At 41.5% G+C, this 26578-nt stretch overlaps 1 protein-coding gene across 2 annotated transcripts; it reads left to right on the top strand.

Annotated features, from left to right (window-relative positions):
* Positions 1–560: 560 nt before the first annotated feature.
* On the top strand, positions 561–24752 carry lhcgr (luteinizing hormone/choriogonadotropin receptor). 2 transcript variants are annotated; one of them, XM_071409377.1, is made up of 14 exons: positions 561–978; positions 13315–13386; positions 13504–13578; positions 13909–13983; positions 14972–15055; positions 17343–17420; positions 17616–17684; positions 17805–17879; positions 17987–18034; positions 19266–19451; positions 21446–21517; positions 22436–22632; positions 23152–23609; positions 24018–24752. In XM_071409377.1, exons 1-14 carry the CDS (start codon positions 800–802, stop codon positions 24582–24584), a joined length of 2235 nt encoding a protein of 744 aa, XP_071265478.1. In that variant the 5' UTR covers positions 561–799; the 3' UTR covers positions 24585–24752. The 2 variants fall into 2 exon arrangements, with proteins under 2 accessions (XP_071265478.1, XP_071265479.1); XM_071409378.1 differs by lacking the exon at positions 17987–18034.
* Positions 24753–26578: the final 1826 nt, after the last annotated feature.

The raw sequence follows: 26578 nt of genomic DNA, 5'->3' as shown, positions 1-26578 counted from the left end.
AAAGGGAGGGGTGGGGTGGGTGGAACTTAAAAGAACTGCAATAAAAACTATGACATTTCCAAAATTCCACTCCATTTCATTCCCCATTTGATCCTCTTTCAAGGTCCCTTTGGCCTTCTGTTCTGCCAAATGCAAACTGGCACATAGGCTAGAAGATATTGTTCTTATCTTGAATTAGGCCTATCTCTTGTCTCTGGTGCAATAATGCAAAACAAGCTGTTGGAAACCATTCTATTATGGTGCATTTCCACTAGGCTTAGACAGGGCTTGAACTAATGGCTTGGGACCTCCATAATAAAACATTCAGAAATGTGATATTTTATGAGAGTTAATATGTTGATATTTAATACGTTTATATTTTATTGAAGTTATACTGTATCTTGCCTCAGAATAGATACATAATCAAGTAATTATGTCATGTTTGAGAGGTAGACTATGGGTAGATACTGTAGGTTAATGCCAGAAAGGACCATGACATCCCCCGGCCCTTGCAATCGCTATAATACTGACAGTTCACACGTGACGCGGAGAGATTAAGGGGTAGGCGGGACTGGGGAGCATCTGGTGCGCTCGCGTCTGCACAATGCGCTCAAGGCACTATTTGGAATTTATTTCACAGGCTATCCTTTCGATGGATAGAGCAATGTTTGTTTCTTCCTCCATTAAAACGTACGCTGCATCAATCCACCAAGTCTGTTCCAACAGAAGGACGTAAATGGTTGTCATCATCATCTTTGCTGCTCCTACTGTATGTGGTCCTTGGGATTTATTGCTTCAATTTGAAAAGTAGGATAATTCAATGATGTCGATATCGCTGTTGTTCCTGTTCTACCCGTCTGTTTTGCTGTTCTTTGGCTTTGGCTGCCGGTACGCTTCGAGCTTTGTGTGCCCGGGGATCTGCCGGTGTTCCTCCAACACAATTAGATGTAACAACATCACGGAGAAGTCCGTTCCAATGAGCGAAAGGGGTCCAAGACTGTAAGTGATTTATATTACATCTGAGCTGATTCATATTTTGTGGATGGACATGGTAACAAGAATTTACATAATATTGGTGCGCATTTACACACGGGTCAAATCAATTGGAACCAGAGAGCATGCATGCAAATACAATGTTAAATTAGTTAATTGTTTTTTTTAATGAAAGATTAGGCATGTATGGTGGTGTTTTAAAAAGCACAAATGCTCAATTCTATTATTATTTGCCTTGATAGACTACTATTGGTGTTACTTTCAGAAAATCTATCCTAAAATGTATCCATTACATATAACATATGTCTACGGGGCGGCAGGTAGCCTAGTGTTTAGCGCGTTGGGCCAGTAACCGGAAAGTTGCTGTTCGAATCACGGAGTTGACAAAGTACAAATCTGTCGTTTTTCCCCTGAACAACGCAGTTAACCCATTGTTCCTAGGCCGTCATCGTAAATAACAATTTGTTCTTAACTGACTTGCCTAGTTAAATATATATATATATATATATATATATATATATATATATATATATATATATATATATATATATATATATTAAACGTTTCCATTGGGTACGCTGTGGATGCACAGGATGAAGCTTTCTAAATCTACGAAAACGTGCTCTCTATGCATTTGAAAAATCCCAGCAACATATTTTTTTTGTTGCTTTATACCCAACAAGCTCTAGCTACTGAATTGATATAATGGTCCGGATACCTTCCTCCAGTCCTGAGAGGCTGACTAAGAGAAGTTATGTTCTGCTGTTTCATCCTCAAATCCCTAGGCTCTAAAACACTATGTGGCTAACGTTGTGGATTTTTTATTACTTTATTTGGATATGACTAAATGCAGGTGTTCTATTGAATTCTACTCAATTTGAAACATACTAGCCTGTGTGTGTGTCTGTGTGTGTGTGTGTGTATGTGTGTGTGTGTGTGTGGAGAGAGGTCCAAAGTTGTAAATTAGTTCAAAGCAAATCTCTCTTGGCAGAGTATAGAGGCCATCTCCTGCAGTCAAGTTTCCATTAAAGGGATAGCTCACTTTTCTGAAGTTTAGCTTAGGATTGCTACATGCTGCAAAAATGTGAGCCAGATGATTCTTGAAATTGTTAAATAACCAGTTAATGGATTTACAAATGTTTCAGAGGACACAACAACACCCTATAGAGAAGTCGAAAATAAGCCTTTAAAGCTGTCTGTCTGCAAGCCACATTTTGGCAGGGGGTTTTGGGGTTTTGGCGTTATAAAACCCCTATAAGTCTTCTCCTAGATAATTTGCTGAGGTCATTTTTACACAGCAAATTCTCCAGTGTTAAATCAACACTGACAGTGTTAAATGTAACATCTAGTTAGTGTAAAGCCTTTTTTGCATATTTCCTAGAGGGCCTTGCCTGTCGAGTGAATTGTAAAGTTATGACTGTATTTGTTAGGGACAGTGACATAGTTGTTGTGTTCATAAATGTTCAGTCCTATGGCCTTCACCAGTGAGATACTAAGCTAATATGTTAACATTAAAATGTAATTATTCAACACAATAACAAATATTTAATAAGGCCTTATTCTGAGGGCCAAGTTTTACCCTAATACAGTGACCTGAAACTCATGTTTTTCAGGCCTGCAAGTCACATTATGATGGCTTGCAAAGTGATGTGTAATTCTTATTGGAATCCAGCCAGAGTGGGGATATCCAACATTTAGAATTTTTATTCCCCTGCAGCCTGCATTCAGAACGACTGCAGGTTTGGAAAACTTAAGACATCTAAACTGGAACAACCATTTCAGTAACGGGTGCAATAAGTCACAGATTGGATTAGTTTAGAAAAATTTATGTAATTTATATTTGAGTAGCATAATATTAATCAATGTACATGCAAAAAAATAGATATTGAAACAAACAATTTCAGTATAGCCTTCTGGGAAATATGATAATGATGGGCGTGGTTTTGGTTTAACACTGGTTATTAACGCCAACACTGGTGTTCTTTTGATCCAATGCGTTTTAATTTAACACTTACATCATTCATTTAACACCAGTATGAAAATGTTAACTGAATCATGTCCAGGCAGTCTTCGCAAATGACCATGTTGTACCTTTAAGAGGCTAAAGCCACAAAATACCTAATGGATTGGCATGGTATCAGTTATCTGTTGTTGATTTTTCAATCTAACATTTCTAGTGTTGATTCAGGAGAAAACTATGTTTTTTGTTCCCAAATCCTAATCAAATTTTATTGGTCACAAACACGTGTTTAGCAGATGTTATTGAGGGTGTAGCGAAATGATTGTGCTTCTAGCTCCGACAGTGCAGTAATATCTAACAAGTAATATCTAACAATTACACAACATATACCCAATACACGCAAATCTAGTAAAGGAATGGAATTAAGAATATAAAAATATATGGACTAGCAATGTCAGAGTGGCATAGAATAAGATACAGCAGAATAGTATAGGATACAGTATATACATATGAGATGGGTAATGCAAGATTTGTAGACATTATTAAAGTGACTAGTGTTCAGTTTATTAAAGTCTATGTATATAGGCAGCAGCCTCTATGTACTAGTGATGGCTATTTAACAGTCTGATGGCCTTGAGATAGAAGCTGTTTTTCAGTCTCTCGGTCCCAGCTTTGACGCACCTGTACTGACCTCACCTTCTGGATGATAACGGGGTGAACAGGCAGTGGCTCGGGTGGTTGTTGTCCTTGATGATCTTTTTGACCTTCCTGTGACATCGGGTGCTATAGGTGTCCTGGAGGGCAGGTCGGTGATGCGTTGGGCAGACTGCACCACCCTCTGGAGAGCCCTGCGTTTGCGGTCGGTGCAGTTGCTGTACCAAGCGATGATACAGCCCGACAGTGTCACAGCCGTCGTAAGGAGGAGACCAAGGTGCAGCGTGGTCAGCGTACATATTCCTTTATTTATTATGACGCCGACAAAAACAATAGACAATCAAAAAACAACCGTGAAGCTAAAGGGCTATGTGCCACAAACAAAGTTAACCTCCCACAAAGACAGGTGGGAATAAGGGCTACCTAAGTATGGTTCTCAATCAGAGACAACGATAGACAGCTGTCCCTGATTGAGAACCCTACCCGGCCAAAACATAGAAATACAAATAATAGAACTAAAGAACATAGAATACCCACCCCAAATCACACCCTGACCAAACCAAATAGAGACATAAAAAGGATCTCTAAGGTCAGGGCGTGACACACAGGATCCTCTCGATTGTGAATCTGTAAAAGTTTATGAGGGTTTTAGGTGCCAAGCCAAATTTCTTCATCCTCCTGAGGTTGAAAAGGAGCTGTTGTGCCTTCTTCACCACACTGTCTGTGTGAGTGGACAATTTCAGTTTTTCAGTGTTGTGTACACCGAGGAACTTGAAGCTTTCCACCTTCTCCACTGCGGTCCCATCGATGTGGATCGGGGGGTACTCCCTCTGCTGTTTCCTGAAGTCCATGATCATCTCATTTGTTTTGTTGACATTGAGTCAGAGGTTATTTTCCTGGCATCACACTCCCAGAGCCCTCACCTCCTCCCTGTAGGCTGTCTGGTCATTGTTGGTAATCAAGCCTACTACTGTTGTGTCATCTGCAAACTTGAGGATTGAGTTGGAGGCGTGCTTGGCCACGCAGTCATGGGTGAACAGGGAGTACAGGAGGGGACTGAGCACACACCCTTGTGGAGCCCCAGTGTTGAGGATCAGCAGAGTGGAAGTGATGTTTCCTACCTTCACCACCTGGGGGCGGCCCATCAGGCAGTCCAGGACCCAGTTACACAGGGTGGGGTTCAGTCCCAGGGCCTCGAGCTTAATGATGAACCTGGAGGGTACTATGGTGTTTAATGCTGAGCTATAGTCTATGAACAGCATTCTTACATATGTATTCCTCTTGTCCAGATGGGATAGGGCAGTGTGCAGTGTGATGGCGATTGCATCGTCTGTGGATCTATTGGGGTGGTAAGCAAATTGAAGTTGGTCTAGTTCAGTTACCTTTGTCTTCTTGGGTACAGGAAAAATGGTGGCCATCTTGAAGCATGTGGGGAGAGCAGACTGGGATAGGGAGAGATTGAATATGTCCGTAAACACACCAGCCAGCTGGTCTGCGCATGCTCTGAGGACGCGGCTAGTGATGCCGTCTGGGCAGGCAGCCTTGCGAGGGTTAACACGCTTAAATGTCTTACTCACATCGGCCACGGTGAAGGAGAGCCCACAGTCCTTGGTAGCGGGTCGCGTCGGTGGCACTGTGTTATCCTCAAAGCGGGCAAAGAAGGTGTTTAGCTTACATTTACATTTTACATTTAAGTCATTTAGCAGACGCTCTTATCCAGAGCGACTTACAAATTGGGAAGTTTGTCTGGAGCGAGACGTCAGTGTCCGCGTCATGGCTGGTTTTCCTTTTGTAGTCCGTCTGTAGACCCTGCCACAAGCTTCTAGTGTCTGAGCCATTGAATTGCGACTCCACTTTGTCTCTATACGGACGTTTTGCCTGTTTGATTGCTTTGCGAAGGGAATAACTACACTGTTTGTATTCTGCCATATTCCCAGTCACCTTGCCATGGTTAAGTGCGGTGATGTGCGGTGATGTGCGGTGATGTGCGGTGATGTGCGCTTTCAGTTTTGCGCGAATACTGCCATCTATCCACGGTTTCTGGTTAGTGTAGGTTTTAATAGTTACAATAGGTACAACATCTCCTATACACTTCCTGATAAACTCAGTCACTGTATCCGAGTGTATTTGTCAATGTTTTTCTCGGAAGCTACCCGGAACATATCCAAGTCCGTCTGATCAAAACAATCTTGAAGCGTGGGTTCCGATTGGTCAGACCAGCGTTGAATAGTCCTTAGCACGGGTACTTCCTGTTTGAGTTTCTGCCTATAGAAAGGGAGGAGCAAAATTAAGTCGTGGTCAGATTTGTCAAAAAGAGAGCGGGGGAGGGTCTTATAGGCATCCCTGAAGTTGGAGTAACAGTGGTCGAGTGTTTTGGCAGCGCAAGTACTACAGTCAATATATTGGTAGAACTTCTGTATTGTTTTTCTCAAATTTGCTTTGTTAAAATCCCCAGCTACAATAAATGCAGCCTCAGGATATGTGGTTTCCAGTTTGCATAAAGTCCAGTGGAGTTCTTTCAACATGTGAATATTTTTCACGAGATGTCACAGGCACTGCAAACAGAAATTACTTGTTAGGATGTCACCGGAACTTCAAAAAACAGTCACAGTGTTTTCAACTTACATATTTGACAGACTTCAACTATGTTTACTTATATAGTCTTTATTTTTCAACATGTCCTCACCTGCAATTTGAACTCACAACCTCTTGGTTCACATCTTCCTGCTATGCACCATGTCTGTGTTAGTGACTGATTTCACCTGTATTCCTACACTTTGGATATCAAAGTAAATCTCAACTTTGTATAATACACCAAAAAAATCTTAATCATAGTGATTCAGGATTAACATTAAAGCAGGAAAATATGCCCCACCAACATTAGACAACTATACAGAAATCCCTCAAATTGCTGAAATAAGTAAATGAAATTAACGATGCAAGAATAGCCAGAAAAAAAGACATGCTCCGGAACTTTGGCGACTAGTAAGTCTTTTTTTAACCTCCCGCTTTGGGCTGGATGTGTCAATGTGTAGTTCGTACATGCATAATCTATAAGCAGAATTACCGTGTTACCTCAATTAGCCACAAAATCCCTAGTTTGAAAGTGACTGTTTTTCTGAAAGCTGTGATGCATCATTTCCCCTAAATTTTCACCCTCGTGAGCCAGCCTCCTAGCAATTAGAGTTCAATCAATGAGCTTCAGCCCCTCGCCATTTGAGTGACAGCTACCAAGATATACACACAGCAGAGTGAGAGAGAGAGCAATGACATGGTGCACATATCTGGACATATGTGACGTAGTACGCAATTGTCGGGGATCACTTTTGGCTCGAGTGCTGCTTTCAGAACTACTGGCCAAAAAGTATACAAAAGTATCGGACAATCTCCTTAACTGATAACTAAAATAGCAGCGCAGATGGCACTCTTTTGCTAAGTGCAGAGATGTATTATAGGTAATGAATCTGTAGTGGACTTCTGAGAATGCTACAGACTTTTTGGAGCAGCAGAAATGTAAGTGTACCCCTAACTCCAGAGGTTGTGAGTTCAAATCCCACTATGGTCATACTGAAAAGTCAGTACTAAGTTATCATGTCGTCATTGATTAAAGCTTTTTACACTATTTTAGCTGAACGGTTAAAAACCGCCATACCATTTACCATTTATCAACAACAACAAAAAACATACCATTTAATTATTTCCCTTGCAAAAAAAACCTTGAAATTTGCAATTTCACAATGTGAAATCATGTGAAAACAAAAGAGACACATGTGAGGTCAGATGTTCACATGTATTACATTTAGAGATCACATGTTAACATGTTTTCACTTCACATGTGCAATTGCAAGTTCACATGTGAAAAACAAAACATGTGAAAATCACATTTGCAGTTCCACATGTAAGAAACATTCACATGTGAAAATCTAACTCTCACATGTGGAATTGCATTTTTACATGTGAGAAACTTTCAAATGTTGTCATATGTGTAGTTTCATGGTATCTCATGTTGAAATTTTGCATCCCCATGTTGTCACATTTATTTCACATGATGTCAAATGTTTCACATGTGTAGTTTCATGTTATCACATGTTGCTTTTTTTATTTTTTTATTTTTTTTTACATGTTATCACATTAACTTCACATGTGAAACACTTGTGATCACATATGAAATTCATTTGGTTTTCATGTCCCTGACATCACTTGCTCAAATTCTAACCAACTGTTGAGACCCCAACTGAGTTCTGAAAAAAATGATATAAACAACAATTTTGGGAAATTGATCCGCGGGTCTACAAAACGGGGGCCGTCTGTTTATATCTTCCAAACCACAGAGTTACATTAAAGCGAACTAATCGGCCATTCCATTTGAGTGACTCTGTCCTCCATTTCTTATTCTAATGTCACGATGGGCCTCGTATGAGGTTACATTAGCTGGTGGTTACATTAGCTGGTGTTTGGACATCTGTAGGGGCTCGGCTCAATGAGGAGGCCTGTCAATGTGGCTTTTGTAAATCGAGAGATTGTCCAAACACTCTCACACACAAATAAAAACAAGCCCTTGTTCCCTGCATTAGTGGAGAGCGATGGGTCTGAGTGATTCATCAAGTCTGTTACAGTTGTCTGTTACAAAATAGCATTGTTCAATAATTGTGTCAGTATTGTCTATTGAAAAAACAGAAAAATACTTTTGGCCATTACTGTTATACAGTACATGATGGAGTTCAGAGTTAACAGTGTGCTGCTTTATGTACAGTGCGCTCCAAAAGTATTGGGACATTCACAAACGTTTTGTTGTTCTGGCTCTGTACTCCAGCCATTTGGATTTGAAATGATACAATGACTATGAGATTAAAGTGCATCCATACCAACTGAACTGTTAAGAAATTACAGCACTTTTTGTACGTGGTCCCCCCATTTTAGGGGAGCAAAAAATTCATTTTGATGTGTATTAAAGAAGTCAAAGTTTAGTATTTGGTCCCATATTCCTAGCACTCAGTGATTACATCTAGCTTGTGACTCTACAAACTTATTGGATGCATTTGCTGTTTGTTTTGGTTGTGTTTCAGATTATTTTGTGCCCAATGGTAAATAAGGTATTGTGTCATTTTAAAGTCACATTTATTGTAAATAAGAATACAATATGTGTATATACGCTCCTACATTAATGTGGATGTTACCATGATTATGGATAGTCCTGAATGAATCATGAGTAATGATGAGTAAGAAAGTTACAGACGCACAAAAATCCTACCCATTCAATAAATATAACCTCTCCTGTTATTGTAATGGTGAGAGATTAGCATGTCATGGGGGGTATGATATTTGTTCTCACTTTCTCACTTTCTCATTCATCATTATTCACGATTTTAAAAAAAGCCAAATATCCCATTTGAGAAACATCTGCAGTGCAGACTCAATCTCTCCTGTCATGAAATGCATACTTCTGTTCGACTAGATGATTAGCAGTCCCATATTGCATTAGATTTTACAAGGTTCATACTAATGTCAGTTTGACTATAGATTCGAATTTATGGACAAAGACCTTAAAATAAATCTGATTTTTTATATAATTAGCTTTTTTAATATAAAACTTTGGAGTTATTGGAGATGTATCATAAACCATTGAATAGTGTATTTATGTAGTTATTGAAAGTGTAACATTATCTGTGAAACATTTTCTTATATCAAGCTGTTTATTTGAAAATGAAAGACCTGTTACTTTGAAAATAATCTCTGTCACACCCTGATCTGTTTCACCTGTCTTTGTGATTGTCTCCACCCCCCTCCAGGTGTCGCCCATCTTCCCTATTATCCCCTGTGCATTTATACCGGTGTTCTCTGTTTGTCTGTTGCCAGTTTGTCATGTCTGTCAAGTCAACCAGCGTTTTTGTATCAGTTCTTGCTTTTCCACCGTCTCTCTTTTCTTGTCCTCCTGGTTTTGACACTTTCCTGTCCTGAGCCTGCCCGCCTGACCCTGACCCTGAGCCTGCCTGCTGTCCTGTACCTTTGCCCCGTCTCGGGATTATCCGACCGCTGCCTGACCTGAGTCTGCCTGCCGTCCTGTACCTTTGCCCCTGTTGCTGTAATAAACATTGTTACTTCGACACAGTCTGCATCTGGGTCTTACCTTATTCTGATAGTACGAACTTGCCATGACTGACCCAGCAGACCCGGGCCAGCTGCGCGACGCCATCTCCTCCCAAGGAGCCACCATCGGGAGGCACAAGGAACTGCTCCGTGGCCTTATGGAGGGGGTCCAGATGTTGGCTGAACGACATAACCGGGCATTGAGCAGTTTGCTGGAGCGATTCCGCGGGTTGTCTGGGAGGCAGCCTACCACAGCCCCTCAGTAACCCAGCTGCTAGCAGCGCCGTCTCATCGGCCACTCCACCTTCTCGGGAGCCCCGTTTACCCCCCCCCCCCCACCCCCGGAACGCTTCAATGGAGAGTCGACCATCTGTCGGGCGTTTCTAGCTCAGTGTGCCCTCATTTTCGAGCTTCAGCCCTCTTCCTTCCCCTAGGCTATCTTGGAGCGAGCCGATCTCATCACGCTGATGTCCGGGAGGGCTCTCACCTGGGCTACTGCTGTATGGGAACAGCAGCCGGCCATATGTGTTAGTCTGGAGGGGTTCATGGGAGAGGTGAAGGTTTTTTACGCCCCGTTCTCCTGGAGAGAAGCTGCCCGGGAGCTAATCCAGCTTCGGCAGGACTCCTGCAGTGTGGCTGACTATACAGTGGATTTCCGCACGTCGGCAGCAGAGAGTGCTTGGAACCAGGAAGAACTGTTCGATTTGTTCCTGCACAGCGTCTCGGAGGAGGTCAACAGATCTCGATTCCCTCATCGCTTTGACCATCCAAATCGATGTCCGACTACGGGAACGATGGAGGGATATGAAATTCGACTTCGCTCGCACGTCCAGGGATTCCACCTTGCCGCCGAGTTTACTTGAATTTCAGAGATCAGTGACCTATTTTGAAGCAACACACTCTTAACTGCACTCCATCATATACTGTATACTGTAACAGTAATGGTAAAACAATTTTCTGTCATGGAACTAATTTTTCAATATACGCTGTGATGACGGGACTATTGGAGAACAAAACCCAGGAAATAATACATAGACTATTAGTTTTGTGTCTAGTTTAGTCATGTGTGCTATAGTTCTGCTGTCTAACCCATGTCCTTTACCTCCAGATCACATTTCTACTGTCCTGCACGCATCACAAACAGATTATTACATGTGCAGTTTCTATGAGTGAAAACATTCCTTAAGATTGTTTCTTTGTTGCAATAGTTATCGTAATCTTCATTAGATATACAGTAAATATAGTTAAAATAATGTACACTACCGTTCAAAAGTTTGAGGTCACTTAGAAATGCCTTTATTTGTAAAAAAAACAAACAATTTTTTTGTCCAATAAAATAAAATTGATCAGAAATACAGTGTAGACATTGTTAATGTTGTAAATGACTATTGTAGCTGGAAACTGCAGATTTTTTTATGGAATATCTACATAGGCGTACAGAGGCCCATTATAAACAACCATCACTCCTGTGTTCCAATGGCACGTTGTGTTAGCTAATCCAAGTTCATAATTTTAAAAAGCTAATTGATCATTAGAAAACCATTTGTAATTATGTTAGCACAGCTGAAAACTGTTGTCCTGATTAAAGAAGCAATAAAACTGGCCTTCATTAGACTAGTTGAGTAACTCATCAGCATTTGTGCGTTCGATTACAGGCTCAAAATGTCCAGAAACAAATACATTTCTTCTGAAACTCGTCAGTCTATTCTTGTTCTGAGAAATGAAGGCTATTCCATGTGAGAAATTGCCAAGAAACTGAAGATGTCGTACAACGCTGTGTACTACTCCCTTCACAGAACAGTGCAAACTGGGTCTAACCAGAATAGAAAGAGGAGTGGGAGGCCCCGGTGCACAACTGAGCAAGAGGACAAGTACATTAGAGTGTCTAGTTAGAGAAACAGACGCCTCACAAGTCCTCAACTGGCAGCTTCATTAAATAGCACCCGCAAAACACCAGTCTCAACGTCAACAGTAAAGAGGCGACTCCGGGTTGCTGGCCTTCTAGGCAGAGTTGCAAAGAAAAATTGTTTTGTGGGGGGTTTGTATCATTTGATTTTCACAACATGCCTACCACTTTGAAGATGCTAAATATTTTTGAATGTGAAACAAACAAGAAATAAGACAAAAAAACAGAAAACTTGAGCGTGCATAACTATTTACCCCCCCCAAAGTCAATATTTTGTAGAGACACCTTTTGCAGTAATTACAGATGAAAGTCTCTTGGGGTATGTCTCTATAAGCTTGGCACGTCTAGCCACTAGGATTTTTGGCAAAACTGCTCAAGCCCCTTCAAGTTGGATGGGTTCTGCTGGTGTACATCAATCTTTAAGTCATACCACATATTCTCAATTGGATTGAGGTCTGGGGATTTGACTTAAACCTCTCGAGTGTTGCTTTAGCAGTATGCTTAGGGTCATTGTCCTGCTGGAAGGTGAACCTCCATCCCAGTCTCAAATCCCTGGAAGACTGAAACAGGTTTCCCTCAAGAATTTAGCGCCATCCATCATGCCTTAAATTCTGACCAGTTTCCCAGTCCCTGCCGATGAAAAACATCCTCACAGCATGATGCTGCCACCACCATGCTTCACTGTGGGGATGGTGTTCTACGGGTGATGGGAGGTGTTGGGTTTGCGACAGACATAGCATTTTCCTTGGTGGCCAAAAAGCAACATTTTGTCTCATCTGACCAGAGTACCTTCTTCCATATTTTGGGGGAGTCTCCCACATGCCTTTTGGCAAACACCAAATGTGTTTGCAAATTTTTTTCTTTAAGCAATGGCTTTTTTTCTGGCCATTCTTCCTTAAAGCCCAGCTCTGGGGGCGTGTGCGGCTTAAAGTGGTCCTATGGACAGATACTCCAATCTCCGCTGTGGAGCTTTGCAGCTCCTTCAGGGTTATCTTTGGTCTCTTTGTTGCCTCTCTGATTAATGCCCTCCTTGCCTGGTCTGTGAGTTTTGGTGGGCGGCCCTCTCTTGGCAGGTTTGTTGCGGTGCCATATTCTTTCCATTTTGTAATAATGGATTTAATGGTGCTCGCGGGATGTTCAAAGTTTCGGATATTTTTTGATAACACGTCCCTGACTTCTCCACAACTTTGTCCCTGACCTGTAAGGAGAGCTCCTTGGTCTTCATGGTGCCGCTTGCTTGGTGGTGCCCCTTGCTTAGTGGTGTTGCAGACTCTGGGGCCTTTCAGAACAGGTGTATATATACTGAGATCATGTGACAGATTATGTGACACTTAGATTGCACACAGGTGGACTTTATTTAACTAATTATGTGACTTCTGAAGGTAATTGGTTGCACCATATCTTATTTAGGGGTGTAATAGCAAAGGGGGTGAATACATTTGCATGCACCACTTTTCTGTTTTTTATTTTTTAGATTTTTATGAAACAAGTAATTTTTTTCATTTCACTTCACCAATTTGTACTATTTTGTGTATGTCCACAACTTCAGACAGGGAATTATTTCAAGAACACACACTTCCTTGACTGTTAACAAAATGTCTTATTTGACTTACTAAAAGTAAACACATACTATTGTATTAAATTAAAGTTGGGTTCCTTTTCGATGGTCTGTCAAATAGTTTAAAAGTAACATTTTATATAATATTGTCTTTCTGACTGTTCCCATACTTCTCAGGGTCCTGAAGCATCTGACTATGAGCACTATAGCCAGCCACACCTTTGATGGCCTGAGAAGAGTCCAGCATATGTGAGTATCAAATATCAATCTGGGGTTGATCCATATCAATTCAATCGCTTTTTGACCACACCCCTTTTGATTGTGAATTGTTCAAAATAACCAGTTTTTGCTTGGTGGGTCTTTTAGAGAAATCAGTCAAAGTGTTGCCTTGGAAACTATAGAGACCCTTGCCTTCAACAATCTTCTCGACCTCAATGAAATGTGAGTGTGTTTCCCCCCAGGGGTAGAACATGGATCCTCAAAGAAGAGTTTAGTTTGCTTTCTTTAGTGGGCTGATCTTTCTTCAAGATGGTGTTCTAGATTTGCAAGTGATGTATGTGACGTTTAGTAATATGTCATTGTAAGTGACGTATAACTAATATGTCAGCTTGGGTGACAACAGTATAACTAAAATGGTTAAATGTCACTCTTTTGACTTATCCTACTGAGACCATGTTGCGAATATATTGTAAAGGGACTGGCTGAAATCAAGCGGGTTCTGTATATCAGATGTGTGCTGTATGTGACGTCATGTACATTTTTGTTTCACAGCTTCATTAAGAACACACGGAGCCTGGTGCACATCGCTCGAAGGACGTTCAACAACCTTCCTAAGCTGCGTTATCTGTGAGAGGCCTTCTGAACTTTAAGAGATACCAGAGACCATACCGTACTATACTATGTCTGTGTCTCAAATGGCACCCTATTCCTATTATAGTCCACTACTTTGTATTCCCTTTATAGTGAACTACTTTTGACCAGGACCAGGGCTCTGGTCAGAAGTAGCGCACTATAAAGGGATTATGCTGCCATTTGGGATGCAACCCATCTCTCTCTGCATAGTGAGGACTTGTTCCACTCTAGATAATGTTACCTGTCTGGTTTATTCATTCACATACTTTCTTATACTCTGCTACAATGTACATGTTGACACTTTGACCTCACAATAGTTCATTTCAGTTCAGTAAATCTTTATTGTTCCCAGTGCATGTACTGTGTGTATAAAACATTATGAACTCCATGACATAGACTGACCAGGTGAAACCAGGTGAAAGCTATGATCCCTTATTGATGTCACCTGTTAAATCCACTTCAATCAGTGTAGATGAAGGGGAGAAGACAGGTTAAAGAAGGATTTTTAAGCCTTGAGACAATTGAGACATGGATTGTGTGCCATTCAGAGGTTGAATGGGCAAGACAAAATATTTAAGTTCCTTTGAACGGGGTATGGTAGTAGGTGCCAGGCACACTGGTTTGAGTGTGTCAAGAACTGCTGCTGGGTTTTTCACGCTTAACAGTTTCCTGTGTGTATCAAGAATGGTCCACCACCCAAAGGACATCCAGCCAACTTGACTCAACTGTGGGAAGCATTGGAGTCAACATGGACCAGCATCCCTGTGGAACACTTTCGACAGCTTGTAGTCAATGCCCCAGCAACTCAATATTAGAAAGATTTTCCTAATGTTTTGTACACTCAGTGTATATTGTACATACAATACATAGAAACTATATGATACAACATACATAAGGGATAGCAAGACCTCGGTAAGGTAGAGCAAATAGGTTATTATTGTGTTATGAAGTAATATAATACAGTCTTGTTATGCATTAACAGGAGTATATCCAACACTGGGATAACAGTGTTTCCTGACATGACTTCTATCCATTCTCTGGAACCTTGGAACCAAAATTTTGTCTTGTAAGTATGTGAAGAAAAAAAGTGGTGCTCCAACAACATGAGAAGAGGTGCTGCCTTAAATCCTAGTGGAGTCCATAAGAGGTAGAGATGCGAAAACTCTCCATTAAAACTATTTTTTAAATTCGAAATTCATTAAAAACACTGTGACTTTCATCAGACAGAGTCTTGTAAGTATGGGTCAGTGACGTTGAAGGACTTGTCGACACTGTTGAAAAGTAAATATACAGTGGGGAGAACAAGTATTTGATACACTGCCGATTTTGCCGATTTTCCTACTTACAAAGCATGTAGAGGTCTGTAATTTTTATCATAGGTACACTTCAACTGTGAGAGACGGAATCTAAAACAAAAATCCAGAAAATCACATTGTATGATTTTTAAGTAATTCATTTGCATTTTATTGCATGACATAAGTATTTGATCACCTACCAACCAGTAAGAATTCCGGCTCTCACAGATCTGTTAGTTTTTCTTTAAGAAGCCCTGCTGTTCTCCACTCATTACCTGTATTAACTGCACCTGTTTGAACTCGTTACCTGTATAAAAGACACCTGTCCACACACTCAATCAAACAGACTCCAACCTCTCCACAATGGCCAAGACCAGAGAGCTGTGTAAGGACATCAGGGATAAAATTGTAGACCTGCACAAGGCTGGGATGGGCTACAGGACAATAGGCAAGCAGCTTGGTGAGAAGGCAACAACTGTTGGCGCAATTATTAGAAAATAGAAGAAAATAGAAGAAGTTCAAGATGATGGTCAATCACCCTCGGTCTGGGGCTCCATGCAAGATCTCACCTCGTGGGGCATCAATGATCATGAGGAAGGTGAGGGATCAGCCCAGAACTACACGGCAGGACCTGGTCAATGACCTGAAGAGAGCTGGGACCACAGTCTCAAAGAAAACCATTAGTAACACACTACGCCGTCATGGATTAAAATCCTGCAGCGCACACAAGGTCCCCCTGCTCAAGCAGGCGCATGTCCAGGCCCGTCTGAAGTTTGCCAATGACCATCTGGATGATCCAGAGGAGGAATGGGAGAAGGTCATGTGGTCTGATGATTCAAAAATAGAGCTTTTTGGTCTAAACTCCACTCGCCGTGTTTGGAGGAAGAAGAAGGATGAGTACAACCCCAAGAACACCATCCCAACCGTGAAGCATGGAGGTGGAAACATCATTCTTTGGGGATGCTTTTCTGCAAAGGGGACAGGACGACTGCACCGTATTAAGGGGAGGATGGATGGGGCCATGTATTGCGAGATCTTAGCCAACAACCTCCTTCCCTCAGTAAGAGCATTGATGATGGGTCGTGGCTGGGTCTTCCAGCATGAAACACACAGCCAGGGCAACTAAGGAGTGGCTCCGTAAGAAGTATCTCAAGGTCCTGGAGTGGCCTAGCCAGTCTCCAGACCTGAACCCAATAGAAAATATTTGGAGGGAGCTGAAAGTCCGTATTGCCCAGCGACAGCCCCGAAACCTGAAGGATCTGGAGAAGGTCTGTATGGAGGAGTGGGCCAAAATCCCTGCTGCAGTGTGTGCAAACCTGGTCAAGAACTACAGGAAACGTATGATCTCTGTAATTGCAAACAAAGGATTCTGTACCAAATATTAAGTTCTGCTTTTCTGATGTATCAAATACTTATGTCATGCAATAAAATGCAAATGAATTACTTAAAAATCATACAATGTGATTTTCGGGATTTTTGTTTTAGATTCCGTCTCTCACAGTTGAAGTGTACCTATGATAAAAATTACAGACCTCTACATGCTTTGTAAGTAGGAAAATCTGCAAAATCGGCAGTGTATCAAATACTTGTTCTCCCCACTGTAGGCCTAAACAGTATTATATCAACTTAATCAACTTAATGGGAGACCAGATGCTGCTGGAAGTGGTGTTGGAGGGCCAGTAGGAGGCACTCTTTCCTCTGGTCTAAAAATATCCCAATGCCCCAGGGCAGTGATTGGGGACACTGCCCTGTGTAGGGTGCCATCTTTCGGATGGGACGTTAAACGGGTGTCCTGACTCTCTGAGGTCATTAAAGATCCCATCGCACTTATCGTAAGAGTAGGGGTGTTAACCCCGGTGTCCTGGCTAAATTCCCAATCTGGCCCTCAAACCATCACGGTCACCTAATAATTTACGATTGGCTCATTCACCCCCCTCCTCTCCCCTGTAACTATTCCCCAGTTCGTTGCTGTAAATGAGAACGTGTTCTCAGTCAACTTACCTGGTAAAATAACGGATAAATAAAAAATACATAAATAATCAAAAATGTGTCTTACAGGGATATCTGTGACAACCTCTATCTTCTATCAATACCAGTAAATGCTTTCGTTGGCATGACAACTGAATATACTGCAATGTAAGTACTGTGTTATTATAATGGCTAGACCTACTTTTTCCAATCCAAAGGAGAATATAGTCCTAAAAGCCTGAAGTGTGAAAATGATATTGCTATACTGAATGGCATTTAAAGTCACTAACTCTCATTATTGCCTACTCAGGATCTGGGATCTAGGCCTTAATGCCAATTAACATTGCTTTCTCTCTATTCCAGGAACCTGTTCAACAACGGCATTAGAGAAATACAAGACTATGCCTTTAATGGGACCAAGATAAATAAATTGTAGTATTTCCCATACTTTTAACATTTCAACTTATTTTTTTACAATGATAGCAAATGGCTAAATAAACCTGTATCAATAAACAATGCTATTTACATCTACTTTGTTTTATGTGTTCTCAGGGTTTTAAAGAATAACCGAAACCTCAAAGTGATCCATAGGGAAGCTTTTAAAGGAGCGGTGGGCCCTAGGATACTGTAAGTGACACGCTTTAAGACTATCAATATTTGGTCTTTATTCTATGTTTCCTTTATTTAGCCAGGTTATCACAAGACTATATGAAGTCATGGTAACCTTCCCACAGCTGCAGGGATCAACTACACATACTAGAAAGGCATGCAGTACACACACTGTAAGTCACTTTAGAAGTCGAAAATCTATCTAATGCATGCGCTTCTGCTTCTAGCTCCATTGGAATTTGTACAGTACCAGTCAAAAGTTTGGACACACCTACTCAATCAAGGGTTTTTCTTTATTTTTACTATTTTCTACATTGTAGAATAATAGTCAGTACATCAAAACTATGAAATAACACATATGGAATCATGTAGTAACCAAAAAGGTTTTATCTTTTATATTTGAGATTCTTCAAAGTAGCCACCCTTTGCCTTGATGACATCTTTGCACACTCTTGGCATTCTCTCAACCAGCTTCACCTGGAATGCTTTTCCAACAGTCTTGAAGGAGTTCCCATATATGCTGAGCACTTGTTGGCTGCTTTTCCTTCACACTGCGGTCCAACTCATCCCAAACCATCTCAATTGGGTTGAGGTCGGTTGATTGTGGAGGCCAGGTCATCTGATGCAGCACCATTACTCTCACTCTTGGTCAAATAGCCCTTACACAGCCTGGATGTCACGTTCTGACCTTAGTTCCTTTTTTATGTCTTTATTTTAGTTGGTCAGGGCGTGAGTTGGGGTGGGCATTCTATGTTGTTTTTCTATGTTTTGTTCTGTTGTTATATTTCTATGTGTTTGGCCTAGTATGGTTCTCAATCAGAGGCAGGTGTCAGTCGTTGTCTCTGATTGGGAGCCATATTCAGGTAGCCTGTTTTCTAGTGTGTTTTGAGGGTGGTTGTTTCCTGTGTTAGTGTTTGCACCATACGGGACTGTTTCGGTTGTTTGTTTGTACTTTTGTTATTTTGTTCAGTGTTCTGTTGAGTTATTAAATATCTCATTATGGACACTTACCACGCTGCACATTGGTCCGATCCTTGCTACTCCTCCTCAGACGAAGAGGAGTGTGTTGGGTCATTGTCCTGTTGAAAAACAAATGATAGTCCCACTAAGCGCTGTGTAAGGGCTATTCTACAATGTATAAAATAGTAAAAATAAAGAAAAACCCTTGAATGAGTAGGTGTGTCCAAACTTTTGACTGGTACTGTAATATCCTCAAAAACCTTTGTATCCTCTGTGTTGAGTGAATGAGTTACGATGATGACAGCTTCCATCCATTCTGAACCCTTTGCCATGTCTGTAATTAGAGCTCTGATGAATGCCTGAGTGAGTGAGTTCATTAGTGAGTGAGAAAATGAATTAATAAAAACCTTTATTATGATTGTGTTTTCGCTGTATGTTTTCCAGAGATGTCTCGTCGACGGCGATAGAGACTTTGCCATCCCATGGCCTCAATTCTGTCGTGGAGCTGGTTGCCCGTACAGCCTACGGCCTAAAGAGACTACCCCCTTTCAGGGGTCTGGGCAACCTGCAGAAGGCACACCTCACCTACAACAGCCACTGCTGTGCCTTACTCACCTGGGACACACACAGGTGGCATAATCCCATTCACACCAGAAGAGGCTGGTGGGAGGAGCTATAGGAGGACAGGCTCATTGTAATGGCTGGAATGGAATGGTATCAATCACATCAGACATATGAAACCACATGTTTGACCCTGTTCCATTTCAGCGAGCCATCCTCCTATAGCTCCTCCAACCAGCCTCTTCTGATTCACACCAGGGCCAAGTGTCAAAGGCAGGATTTGAACCTGGGTCTCCCACAGGAGAAACCAGTGTCTTGACGTTAGACCAAGAGGAAACTTACTTTAGGGTTGACGGACAGGGATTTTCTCATTTCGAGGGATATAACTAGTAATTAAGTGGGCTATTCCTAGTATAAGTTTGGAATTAATGAGACAATGGTCTTCAATACCCTTCAAATGAATCCCATGAATTGTTTACAGGATGCAGCTGGAATCAGTCTCTAGGGCATGGTTTAAAGATAATGTAATCTCGGAACCCAAAACCAAGTAGTGTTTGCTGGACAGCTAGCAGTCTATTAGAAGAGACTAAATATATTGTATCTCATTTTAGGTTGGGGGCCCCGGTGCACGTTCGATGCGTGCCCGTTTGGTAATCTGGCCCTGTGTGTGTGTGTGTGTGTGTGTGTGTGTGTGTGTGTGTGTGTGTGTGTGTGTGTGTGTGTGTGTGTGTGTGTGTGTGTGTGTGTGTGTGTGTGTGTGTGTGTGTGTGTGTGTGTGTCTGTGACGCAGCTCTCATGCCAGTCTCTCCTTATTGCTGTTAACCAAATCAAATGTTCATGTCCTAATATAAGTGATACTCTACCACTGCTTTATGATAATGTCTTGAGAATCAAAAACATATGTCTCTCCGACTGACTGTTTCCCCAAAGCATATCAGTACAAGATCAAAGCATGACCACGTTGCAGTTCCTCTGGAGACAGGCAGCAAGAGGTTGGGAGCCCACAGATAGCATATGATAGAAAAATGTGTAGAATTGCAGGAAATTTGCTTTAAAACTGCAACATGTTCCCTCAGCCTCATGGCAAAATGTGTAGAATAGCAGGAAATTAGCTTTAAAACGGCAAGATTGTATAATAACATTGTAAAACTGCCAATTTTTCTCTCTGCACCATGGCAAACTGTGTTGAAATGAAAGAGGTCGGTGCCCAGGGTCCCAAATGCGGTAGCTGGCTCTACACACACACACACACACACACACACACACACACACACACACACACACACACACACACACACACACACACACACACACACACACACACACACACACACACACACACACACACAGACACAGACACACACATACAGCTGTATTTTCATGAAATGTAAGGACTTTTTGGAGTGTAACATTTTTGGAGCATTAAAAATCCTATTTTCCCTAACCCTAAACCTAACCCTAATACTTAATAACCCTAACATTATACCCAAAAACCCTTTCACTAAGCCTAACCCTAACCCCAACCCCCCCTAACCCCAAAACCCTTAAAATACCATTTGAACAAATTCAGGACCTGAAAAAAGTCCTGACTGTTCAAAACAGTTCTTGTTTTCCTACCTTTTCAGGATATTAAGGTGAAATGTTAGGACATTGGGGTCCTGATAATGTAGGAAAACAAGTGCACGCACACAAACAAACACACACTTTGTCTCTCTCTCTCTCTCTCTATCGCTCTTTCTCCCACTCCCCCTCTCTCTTTTACTGTAATCATTCAAGCTCACAGGTCTAACAACACAGGATCATAAATGGGAACAATATCTGTTTCAGTCTGTTGCAGTTTATCAATGAGGTTCACAATGAAATCAAGACCAGACACTCATGGTAGTATGCTCCAAATATAGAGATGGAAAAGAGAGAACACCTCATATCTTTTTGATCATGGCTTCTGTGATGGCATAAACAGTGCCATTTTTGGCTATCTTGTGGCAAGTGCGCCATCTATACATCTCTATGGCTCCAAGCTGATTTTGAACCCAGATTTAATTGACCTCTATCTCCCCTAGGGATTCTCCAATCAATACAGCACAACATAATGGATCTAGGCCTACGTATTGTGATGACAGTCCGTCTGAAAAGTGAGTTTCTTTTGCTTCTTCGTTTACTACTTCAGTAGTTTAAATGTTCAGTGCAGCCATTTTTATCTCAATATCAAATCATTTCTGGTTAACAATTATGCGACTTATTGTGATTATTTTAAATAAAAAAATAAATAAAAATTGCTTTTTAGTAAAGGGCAATTTCTCAAGCAAGGATTTTGAGTGGGGAGGGGAAAACGGAAAATTTGCTGTTATTGGCAGAGAGGTTTGGTACTCTCTTTCTTATTGATTTATTAACTAATGTACCGCATGGTGATGTCACCATAAAGGCCAAAACTCCATCCCACCAAAAAAACAACTCTTACACTAAAAGGGCATTATCATAATTTTCACAATTTCATATTATTATTCCAACCTCATAGTGTGGAAATATATATTAAACATGGTAAATCACGTTTTTGACTGCACTGGAATTGCTAAGTTTGTAGATCCATCCGTTTTGACTAAGAGACATCTTCAGTGAAGGTGCCTTATTTGCCTAATTCCTAATTTGAGTAATTAATCATCTATTGATTATGACTTTTCAGGAATCCCATTTAAACTATCTGATTAGAAATGCCACTACTTGTCTGAACTAAAGTGAACTGTTTTTCATCCAGTCCTGCAATACTAGTCATGATCAATACTAGTCATGATCATCATGATCAATCATGACCTTTCAGTTATGACCTTTCATCTCTCCACCTTTGAACTATGGAAACAGGTTTTTCTATCTAGCCAATGGATTGTAGCCTCATATTACCAGACTAATTCATGTAAGTCCACAAGATCCGTCTGGCTCGCGACGCTAAATGCATTAGTCTTCGGGGAAAAATAAATGTCAATATAATTATACAGTCATAAAACTTTAGTGACCATTGACCTACTCTTTACAGCTCTCGCTTCCTGTACCACCAGGTTTCCAGCTGGTATGGTGGACTCATCCGACACATCCCTACTGGTGGAAATACATGGAACAAATGAAGATATCGAAGATGAGTCCTACGGAGGTGTGGATTTCCAGTATCCAGAACTAGGGTTATACTGTCAGACCAGACCAACCCTCCAGTGTACACCAGAGGCTGACGCCTTTAACCCGTGTGAAGACATAGCAGGTAGAATCAAGAATTGCTGCACTCAACTCAGCTTAGTCCCTTAGCAAAAGTCTTTGGATACAGAGTTAAAAAGACAAACTGGAAAAGGAAAACCCTCATTCACTGTAATAGTCTTTAGACGTTTTAATGTTATTTCAAGCAGTCAAGAGGTCAAACAAACGGACAAAAGTATTTGGATGCAGGGTTAAAAAGACATAAACTGGGAAAAGAAAACCCTTATTCACTGTAATAGTCCTTAGACGTTTTAATGTATTTCAAGCAGTCAAGAGGTCAAACAAACGGACATGTTTTGGCGACAGCCTTTTACTGAAAGAACAGAAGGCCTAGGCATGATGCACAAACATTCAGAGATTACTTTGTCCACTGTTATTTTACTGTTTTACTATCTTTATTTCTTAATAATAATTGTAAAAATGGTATCTAATGTTGTTGCGCACATTTACATGTATTTTCTGTAAGAAATGTGTTGTATAAATGAAGTTTGATTGAGTTTGACTGTTTTTCCCTTGTTAACTCCAGGTTTCAGTTTTCTCAGAGTCGCCATCTGGTTCATCAACATCCTGGCGATCATTGGCAACCTGACGGTCCTCCTCATCTTCTTCACCAGCCGCTGTAAACTCACCGTGCCACGCTTCCTCATGTGTCACCTGGCCTTCGCTGACTTCTGCATCGGCGTCTACCTCCTTATGATCGCCGCGGTCGACCTCCACACCCGAGGCCACTACAGTGAGCACGCCATCGATTGGCAGACGGGAGCAGGTTGTAGTGCGGCGGGCTTCCTGTCTGTGTTCGGTGGGGAGCTGTCGGTTTACACGTTGTCGACTATCACTCTGGAGCGCTGGCATACGATAACTCATGCCTTGCAGCTGGAGAAGAGGCTAGGCCTGGCGCAGGCTGCTGGCATCATGGCTGGAGGGTGGTTGATCTGTCTGGGGATGGCCATGCTCCCCCTGGTGGGGGTCAGCAGCTACAGCAGGGTATATAATGCACTGTACTATAAAAAAAATAACAGAACAATGGACGGCAGAGTATACCTAGTGCTTCTAAACAGAATAGTGGCTGACATTTTCTGTCCATTTTTCAATGATTCTACATGTTGAATCCACGCAAATAGCCACCACTAGTCTGCACCCAGCAGGTGGTTGCTATAACACACTGCAGCGACAGAACGCAATGACCATCCATTGTTGTGTTAAAAAACACACCGCAGCGACAGCAAGTGATGGCCGTTCATCGTTGTTGCTATAACACACCGCGGCAAAAGAAAGCAATGACCGTCCATCGTTCTGTGTGTTCTTTACATTATTTTCCCAGAGGAGAAAATTGGTTAGGACACTTTTTTTCATTACTGCTGTATATTAAATAACACAATAAATATTTTTCAGGTGAGCATGTGCCTTCCCATGGACGTAAAGACTCCTCTGGCCCAGGCTTTCATCCTCCTGCTCCTCCTCTTCAACGTGGGGGCATTCCTGGTGGTCTGCGTCTGCTACGTCCTCATCTACCTGGCAGTACGGAACCCCCAGTTCCCCAGCCGCAGTGCAGACGCCAAGATCGCTAAGCGCATGGCTGTCCTCATCTTCACCGACCTCCTCTGCATGGCACCCATCTCGTTCTTCGCTATATCCGCAGCCTTTAAGGTTCCGCTCATCACCGTCACCAACTCCAAGATACTCCTGGTGTTGTTCTTTCCTATCAATTCCTGTGCCAACCCTTTCCTCTATGCCATCTTTACTAAGGCTTTCAGGAAAGATGTTTATCTGTTACTGAGTAACATGGGCTGCTGCGAGAATATAGCTAATATGTACAGGATGAAGGCCTATTGCTCTGAGAATTTGGTGAAGAGTAGTTCTGAGAACAAAGGGACTCTGATTTGCACAACACTAAGGATGGACCCTCTGCCATTGCAGAGCCAACAGCTGAAAGATGATGGAGATTTGGGGACAATCTGAAATGGCACCCTATACCTGAAATACATTTTTTCAAAGAGGATGAAGAATAGACTAAGCTTTTTTATTTTGTTCTATTTATTATCATCAACAGTAGCAACAAGTGACCTTACAGTATTGTATTTTGTAGTGAAATTCACTGGTTACTACAGTCTTACTGGGGGGGGGGGGGTTATTGTTCGGATGGGACTTTTCTTTAACTTTTTTCTTTAACTGGGTCTTACAGTAGAACCAGGATTGTCTGCAATTTACTGTAAATCAAAGAGACGGTAAACATTTGAACTCCAATGTAATTCTCATATGGCTAAATGTGTCATTCAACCAAATTGTATTTAAATAAAACAACATTTTCTGTTGGCATCCCAGACTTGCTTGGTGAATCAATCCTACACTATGTACCTGTTTTGTAACAGAATAACTATTCAAATATATATATACATATTTATTTATTTTACAGTCATATGGAATATCTTCAAGCAGAGGCTGTCTGTAGACCATTAGAATGAGACCAGTGTCCACAGACAGTGGTTAGACCAAGTGTAAACCAGCCTTGCATTTCACATAAGGCTCAATGGCGACCCACATTTTTTGCAAAAAAATTAATAATTCAGAACAGAGAAAACTTGACTTCAGTGAGTTCAAGACAACTGGCAAGTCGGGAATAAATGAGCTCTGACTGGGAAAATACGTTTCGAACGGTCATCCAACTTGGAATTGTACATTCGGCCTCTTTCTAGAGCTACGACCTGAAGATCAATGACATCATGATTCGACCTTGTTTTTTTCAGTTCCCAGTTGTTTTGAAAGCGCCATAAATTCAAAGAATACCAGACTTTGATGAAAAAATTTGCCCACGAAGAACCGCTGCGTCACCTTCCTGTTCAAGTGAGCACAGCACAACAAGGTGTCTAAAAATGTATTGTATGCTGCTGCTTAAATTATGTAATATGCCAGGGAGATATGTATACGTAGCTAAGAAAGTAATACTAAGTGTATGTTGTGTAGTAAGATGTTAGTAGCCCATGCGTCTCACCATAATAATTTGGTCTATTTACCGCTCTTTATCTTGCCTACTGTTCTGACCTGGTGGTGCACATGTAGCCTATAACCTGTTTTAGAGAAATGTAATCATCAAATATTATAAGAGCTTTCATTGTCTGCTTCAATGCCCCCTTTACTTATCCTATGGTTCTGACTTGGTGTACAGGGAGAACACTGTAACAACGGCCCATGTTTTGAATTCTGTCGCTGTACATTTCAAAAGTGCTAAACAAATAGTTGTATTGACTATGTCCGTCCTAGCTCACTCATTAATGTCTTAATCGAAATGACGGATTGTCTCTTATCAGCTTGTTGTCCCCTTACGTCATAGTTTGTACACCTCAATTGTCATTAGAAACCACATTTGTTTAAACAAGTCAGCCATATCAGCAATTTTTTTTTAAAGGCAGTAAATGAGGCTGAATGAACTGTTTCGCTGCCAGACAAGGCTCCGCTGATCCCATATGTTGCAGTGGTAAGATGTTGGAACTGCTGTTGGGACAGCTTTATGTAGACCCTAACAGTTTGTGGGCACCGTTTGTCACCGTTATAGTTCAATTAATGTATTGTTTAGTGTTGTGTTAAATGGCAGACAGTGTGTGTACCCCTTTGAACGGGGTATGGTAGTAGGTGCCAGGCACACTGGTTTGAGTGTGTCAAGAACTGCTGCTGGGTTTTTCACGCTTAACAGTTTCCTGTGTGTATCAAGAATGATCCACCACCCAAAGGACATCCAGCCAACTTGACACAACTGTGGGAAGCATTGAAGTCAACAAGGGCCAGCATCCTTGTGGAACACTTTCGACAGCTTGTAGAGACCATGCCCAGACGAATTGAGGCTGTTCTGAGGGCAAAAAGCGGTGTAGCTCAATATTAGGAAGGTGTTCCTAATGTTTTGTACACTCAGTGTACATCCATGTACACTTCACAACTGCTGCTACCAGACTCTTATTAAC

Source organism: Salvelinus alpinus, chromosome 7 (assembly GCF_045679555.1).
Source record: "Salvelinus alpinus chromosome 7, SLU_Salpinus.1, whole genome shotgun sequence".
Classification (NCBI taxonomy): domain Eukaryota; kingdom Metazoa; phylum Chordata; class Actinopteri; order Salmoniformes; family Salmonidae; genus Salvelinus; species Salvelinus alpinus.
Note: the sequence above shows the minus strand (reverse complement) of the source record. Positions and strands in the feature narration are given on the sequence as shown.